The sequence below is a fragment of the Lupinus angustifolius genome, chromosome LG01 (genome assembly GCF_001865875.1).
Source record: "Lupinus angustifolius cultivar Tanjil chromosome LG01, LupAngTanjil_v1.0, whole genome shotgun sequence".
Classification (NCBI taxonomy): Eukaryota; Viridiplantae; Streptophyta; class Magnoliopsida; order Fabales; family Fabaceae; genus Lupinus; species Lupinus angustifolius.
In genome coordinates this window covers 19,699,950-19,707,238 of record NC_032009.1, presented here as the reverse complement: position 1 = coordinate 19,707,238, position 7,289 = coordinate 19,699,950, and the positions used below count along the sequence as shown (strand labels likewise).

The window sequence follows — 7,289 nt, the reverse complement described above, 5'->3', positions numbered from 1 at the left end:
CAGCATTATAAAACTGATCACCATTTACTCCTACCCCCTCCCAATTGCTTTTCAGGGAGAAATGTTTAACATCAATGAAAGAGATTTTTTTATTGTTTTGCCATGAAAACTTGTTCTTTTTAAGTTATATTGGGAGCTATGAAGAAAAGGTTAGGTCAAACATAGGAGGGGAAAGAAGGAAAGAGAAAAAAAACGAATAAAGTTAAACATCTTTTTTGTCTGAGAGTGTGAAATTTAGATGAAAGAAAACTAAATAAAAATAATCTAAAAATGTTGTTTTAATTTCTCCTTAAAACTATAATTAACAATGAGGAAAAAAACATAAAAATCAATTATATAAAATAGTACTGAAGACATTTAGATACTTTGATATATTTATCTCCAGAAAACCTAAAATTTGAAGGAACTATAAAAACGAACGAATATTCGAAGGATTGTAGAGGGATGTGGAAAACCTCTAAACCTTTCTCTTTTTCCCCAATTCCCAACAAGGGAGACTTTATCGAAAGTCATCCCTTATTTTTCCTCCAAAACAAGACTTCCAAACATGTCGTAAGACTGTTTTTGCGAATTGGTTTTTAATATTTGCCCAAACATGTGTATGTCATGCATGATTCTCCAACCTTTTCTTTCCATTACCCTCTAAAAACCAATTAACAAACAAATCCTGAAAGTACCCAACGTTACACATACACATGATAAAACCACATTTAGGGATATGTAAAAATCATCCTCAGGACTTAAAGTGAACCAACAATTGCTCAAATCTCATGACAAATGTACCAAAATTTGCATTAATTTAGCAAGACATTGTATATAGCAGCAAATAAATCTAAAAAAAACCAATGGAAATGTAGTGATCCTCACACTAGTGATGAACCTTTCTGTATGTTAAGGATATAATAAGTATGTGATGGAAATTAATGATAAATCAAGTTTATTACATTGTTGACCCAAAAACAAAGCTCACTTTGAAGCTAGAGACTCAACCCAGCTGCTTCCTCAAGCAATAAGAGCTCCTTTAGGGAATCTAGCTTCTCCTGGTTCTTAGCTTGAATATTTGGCTGAACCTTCTCTTCATACCCAGGAGCACTCATAATCTTCTCTAATCTTTCTATTTGCCTGCATCATAAAAACTCAACTTGTGTTTAAAAGCCACTCAAGGTAAAAAGGCTAAATTACTAGTATGAAACTTCACTTATAATCTACTACCATGTCATTATAAAATATCTTATGGGAAGACAAAACATGTGAGTGCAAATGAATATGCGTTGACCAACAAGCTGTCCGTCTAGTGGTGTAAGGCTCTACTGAATCTCTAGATAGACCAAAAGGTCTAAGAGTTTGATTCTTTGTAACTTATTGGGAGGGACAACCACGCACCTCGAAAGGAATTAGTTTCCTACTCGTAGGGTGAGGGACACCCTTGGTTATACAGAAAAAAATGAACATGTGTTGTAAAAAACAATCTGAGACAAAAACTTACTTCTTTAGCTCATCTATCTTTTTTATCTTTGCTTGCTCTACTTCTGCAGAATTAATTCCTTGAAGCTCTAAATAAACAGAAAGGTTTTCATTTACGACGGAATCAGCATATCCAGATGGAACAGTGTCATGTTCATTGATTACCTGTAAATCATATTAACAGCATCAAAAAGTGAAAAATAAGTTAATCAAGTGAACATGTGGTAGGATATAATGACAATATTAGCAAACAAAACACAAGGGGTGGATTGAATGTGAACACAAAAAAGTAACGTGTGAAACTTACTGTCAAAGAGGATAGATTTGCCAGTGTTACAATTTCCAATTGATGGCTCTTAATAATCTCTGTTACTGCCGGTGTTCGGGAGAGAGCAAAAGCCGGTCGCCTAACAGTAAATCAGCAACACATATTAGATTGAAAAATAGTCTGATTAGTAGAGAAATAAGTATTCGATAGCGTGTAATTTGTTTTTGTCTTTTACTATGTATAATAGCATATAATACCACCTGTGTTTCTTTTGTTTAGTTGTTTCAATTACGCTTTTGGAGGATTTTGTATATCATTTATGCAAAGTTTTCTTTTCCGTGAAGAATTCATTACTTGTCCCAAAGAATGACAGGTTCCAGATATCTAGATAAAACAGAAGAAAAACCGTAAACTAATACCAAAAGCAAATGTTGTTTCAGCATACCTGTCACGCCTTTCTTTTGCGAGTGACCTGAGAGACTTAACGGTAGACTCAAGAAGATCCATCTCATTCTCAACCCTTTCATTATTCCAACTCTGACATTGAAAATAAAACAGTATTTAGGAACACAAACAAAAGTTATCTACTATTTCATACCCAAAGCATGTTAAACAACCGATATATTCTGAAAGGCAAAACATTCAACCAAGCTAACCTCCACAGCTATTGGATAACTGCTTATCATGATAGATTCTGTTCTCTCAGATTCCTTGGGTGAAGGAAGACGCTGCCACAATTCTTCCGTGACAAAAGGCATAAAGGGATGAAGCAACCGCAGACCATTGTCCAGACAAAACCACAAAGTATCTTGTGCAAAGCGTCTTTCAGCAGCGAACTTCGGATCGTTACCAGAAAAGTAAGGCTTAATCACTTCGATAAATACATCACACAACTGATATTGCCACCAAGAATACACAGCGGTGGTAGCATTTGAGAACTCAAATGATTCTAGAGACTTCAATATCTTGGATATGGTTTTATTCAACACAGAGAGTATCCACTGGCAGCTAAATGGAAGAACATCTGGATTCAAACTTGCAGGTGGAATATAATCATCCCCAAGCTTACTTATAGCAAATCGTACTGCATTCCATAATTTATTACACCATTGCCGATACCCAACCACCCTTTGGATATCTAGGTTAATTTTGTCAGACTGAAAAAAAGGAAATAGCACAATTAAATCACAAAATAAACTAAATTGGAAAATAGAAAGAAAAAAAGTCCTAAAAAATGGGTGGAAGATTGAAACCTGAGCTGTGTATGAGACCAGTGCAAAACGGAGAGCATCAGTACCACACTCTTCAATACCATTTGGAAAGTCCTTCTTCTGACCCTCTTTGGCAACAGCAAGTTCTTTGGGGTCCAGGTTACCACCCTCTAACCTCTTATGTAGACCTTCCAGTGATATCCCATTTATCACTTCAATGGGATCAATAACATTTCCTAAGGACTTGGACATCTTGCGCCCATGTGCATCACGAATCATGGGATGCAAATAAATCTGCATTGGGTTGTAGGAACATGTCAGAAGGTCATTTATCTAAACTTCTTACGCATCTTGGTGAGCTTTGCTTCATGATATTTTCTTTGTTTTTCCCCTTTTTAAGGAGGTTCACATAGGGCCTGTTTGGTTTACGAAAATGTTTCACTTTACATTTTCTGCTTTTATTAATAATTACGACTTTTTACCTAGTTCAATTTTCTCCCCTGTTTCCAAAGATTTGCACCAGAATAAGTGATATCATTTTTTTGTTTCATGTAAAAATCTTTAAGAGTGACAACCAAAATGAAAACAAGGTGGCATATTTGTAATTATTAATGGAAACAGGAAAAAAATTGCAAACCAAACAGGCCCTTATCCTACTACATGTGTACTTTTTGTCTGAATGGATTTCATGTTTCATACATAAAAAAACCTGAGACATGCATGACCAATATTCAAAGCCCATTTTCACAATACAAGAACACCCATTATAAGACAGTAACCTCACCTTGCTAAAAGGCAAGTCATCACCCAACTTCAGCCCTAACATCACCATACGAGCAACCCAGAAAAAGAGGATATCATGGCCAGTTTCCAAAACAGAAGTTGGATAGAATTTCTTAAAGTCTTCTGATGTTTCATCAGGCCAACCCAGCACAGTTAATGGGAACAGACCAGAAGAAAACCATGTATCAAGAACATCGGGATCCCGAGTCAGATGAAATTTCTTCCCATTATACTTTTGGCTAGCCTTATCTTGGGCCTCCTCTTCATTTATTGCGACTACCCAATGATCATTGTAAAACCCAAAGTTCTGCACTATGTCATCCTCCAAAGTAACATACCATGCAGGTATTTGATGACCCCACCACAGCTGCCTTGAAATGCACCAATCACGTATGTTTACAAGCCATCTGTCATATTTTACCCCTTGATTAGGACATGGTTATATTGTACAATTATAATATAGCTATTAACAAAAAAGTCCAAAAACACAAGGAAAATAGATTTATAGAGCATGCTAATCATACCATTGTGTCATAAATGTAATTTAATATAAAAACTAACCTCACTCTAAATCCATTTCAAAATTAAAATACCATCTTTCTTCAACAATTTGCCTTTTGTGTATGTACGAACACTTAGTTGAGTGGAAAAATGGAAATTGGAAGGAATTAAAATAGACTATATTCCTCAAGATTTCATCTGCCTTGGTAACTCTTGAGCTTTACCAAACATAGCCAAACTTAATCTCAACATTTCTCACAAATGCTTAAACAGATAGTGATACTATTGTAAAGATTCTAAAATATGTCTTATTGTCTTATGCATGGAAATCGGATAAACAATGAAGATATAAGCACCTCTTCCATTCAGCCAAATATTGTTTTGGAATAATCTCTAGCCTCTTGTTTTCGTCGTCCGTGGCAGCAGAAAAAGCTTGCTTTGCAATATCACTGCAATTGACATACCACTGAGGCTTAATCATCGGCTCCACAACATCATTGCTTCTTGAACACACACCAAGGCGCATCTCATTGTTTTCAGAACCTCTATAAAGACCCTATATGAAAGGAGAATATAAATTAAACAGGAAATAACAAAAATTATTTTTATGAGACACGGACACAAATACTCACTGAAGATTGACATAAATACATGTATCATGGCAGCTACCTCTTACAGAATTATCCAAGGTGCTTAATGATATAGATAAATGGGGTGCCAAAGAAGAACATATGCAACATATCAAAAATAACAATCATATAGATATAAACACCCCTACAATCACTATTATGCTCCATTTGGTTGTACAAAAGAAAGTAAGAAGAGAGAAATAAGTGAAAAAGAGAATAAAAAGAGAGAAAGAGATGAGAAATAGAGTAGATCTGTGTTGTTTGGTTTTAGATAAAAAGAAAAGAAAGAGAAGAGAAAGATTTCTCCTAACCCTCTCTTCCATTTTCCCTCCACATGAGAGGGGAAACAAATCACATGGATCCCACTACACTTTTCTCTCTCTCTTCCCATACTATCCTCTAAACCAAAGGAGAGAAAGAGATTATTTCTCTCTAACTTCCCTCCCCTCCTTCTCTTTCTCCTCTCTTTCTATTATACCAAAGGCAGCATAAAAGAAGCAATCATTAGTCAGATTTTACATGAATACTTGTTTACTTTCCAACATAAGTATTGTCACCTAACATATTTGTTGCCAAAGAACCAAATATTTTATGATAGAAATTCCTGTATTCAATACCTTCTTATGTAATGCTTCTTTTATTGCTTCTCGAGCTTGAAATCGTGGCACGTCCGTAAATTCTAAGCCACCATTGGAATTTATTTTCCCATCATCGGTGAAAACAATAATAGAATCAAGGTTGTGACGTTTTCCCACCTCGAAATCATTTGGATCATGGGCAGGTGTAATCTGCAAGGAATAAAAAGTATCATATTTTCCATGTTGAAAAAGGAACATTGACAAAACTTTTAGCCAGAAAAATAGATATTACCTTAACAGCACCTGTCCCGAAATTTGGGTCAACAAGAATCTTATCACAAACTATAGGAAGCTTTCTGCCATTAAATGGATGAGTAGCAAATTTTCCATGAAAGCGTTTGTATCTATCATCATCAGGATGTACTGCGATGGCAGTGTCACCAAGCATAGTTTCTATCCTAGTTGTGGCAACAACAAGTTCACCAATCTCTTCCACGGGGTATGCAAATTTTGTTAAAACTCCAAATTCCACTGGTTTGTCGTATCCAGGCACCTTTACAAGAGTCCTTTCTTTTATGTCGATATAATCCACCTGCATGATGCAACAAGCAACTTTAGTGGTTGCTTATGCAATATATCAGATGAAACAGCTAAGTGAATGCATTACATACCTCAATATCAGATATTGCCGTTCGTAACACACAATCCCAATTCACTAAACGATCAGCCCTGCAACATTGACAAAAAAAACGTAATATTTCCACATAAGAGACACCTAGAGTCATATAATGGACATGGACAATAACAAATTTAAGTATAAACCATGTTTCATGAAGTTGAGGACTCGAGGAGCAATTGAAGTTTAGTAAACAGAATCATATCAGCATGATATTTAATTAAAACTTAATTCACATACACATATATGTATGTGCATGTATGATTTACCATGTGGCCTTTTTCACTTATATATCTAAACGTATCTTAATATCTAGATTTAGGTCCCAACAATTCATCAAAGGATACACATTTCTTTTGCCCAAATGTGGTAATATCATAACTACTTTTATGATTCAATTTAATGGAAAATGGAAAATCAATAAGTTTGCAAATTCAGTGAATATAATTTGGCCTAATTTGAAGGTTCAATCATATCATGCTCCCGAAACATGGTATTCACTCCATGTGACTTTCTTTTTTGGTAATTTCAGATCCGCAGGTTTTCTGAAAGATTTGTGCCTTGGACTTTCACATACATACATGTGTATTTAAACATTGTGGAAAATCATGCAGTCACTTTGTCTAAGATATATCCTTACAACTAAATTTAGCATTGCGTAAATAGTATTTCTCATAGTGAATCATTGTCTGTCGTCCTGTAATGTTTTCAATAATGCATTAGCAAGAACTTTGTCTTAATATAATAATCATATCTAATAACTTGGGTTTTGAGCAGAAATTTAAAATTTAAAATCAGCACCAACGAAGAACCTATTTAGAAATTATGAATAAAATCAATCCACAGACAAAAGAAATTGTGAACATCCACCCACCTATAGATAAGATCTTCCTTGTAAAGTTTCACAAAAGCCTCTGTCACAGCTTCTGATCTTTTGTCATCCATTGTGAAGCACTGGAAAGATTAAGTGAGACAGATAAATACGAAAGTCAATCATCGCATTTGACAGTGAAATGCACAATAAATAGCTAGTAACATTCCAACTCCCTTTTCTGGTCATATGTTTTATAACGGAATTTCTAGTTTATAGGTTGAACATGCAAAGGAACAGGGATTTGTTCTTTAGTGATCATGTATATAGTTCCTTCCTGATGATTTCTTCCCCCCCCCCCCCCAAAA

General features: G+C 35.1%; 1 protein-coding gene across 2 annotated transcripts in view; it reads right to left on the bottom strand.

The window, feature by feature from the left end:
- Positions 769-7,289, bottom strand: part of LOC109351939 (valine--tRNA ligase, mitochondrial 1) — a 9,412-nt gene continuing 2,891 nt past the window's right edge. For both annotated transcript variants that reach the window (XM_019593668.1, XM_019593658.1), the window contains exons 9-20: positions 6,985-7,064; positions 6,106-6,163; positions 5,727-6,026; positions 5,474-5,644; positions 4,584-4,783; positions 3,728-4,133; positions 2,986-3,237; positions 2,389-2,889; positions 2,178-2,269; positions 1,772-1,871; positions 1,487-1,629; positions 769-1,122 (exon numbers count right to left, since the gene is read on the bottom strand). In XM_019593668.1, coding sequence (XP_019449213.1) covers positions 978-1,122; positions 1,487-1,629; positions 1,772-1,871; positions 2,178-2,269; positions 2,389-2,889; positions 2,986-3,237; positions 3,728-4,133; positions 4,584-4,783; positions 5,474-5,644; positions 5,727-6,026; positions 6,106-6,163; positions 6,985-7,064 — 2,448 coding nt within the window. In that variant the 3' untranslated portion in view covers positions 769-977. The remainder of the gene's footprint in view (positions 1,123-1,486; positions 1,630-1,771; positions 1,872-2,177; positions 2,270-2,388; positions 2,890-2,985; positions 3,238-3,727; positions 4,134-4,583; positions 4,784-5,473; positions 5,645-5,726; positions 6,027-6,105; positions 6,164-6,984; positions 7,065-7,289) is intronic.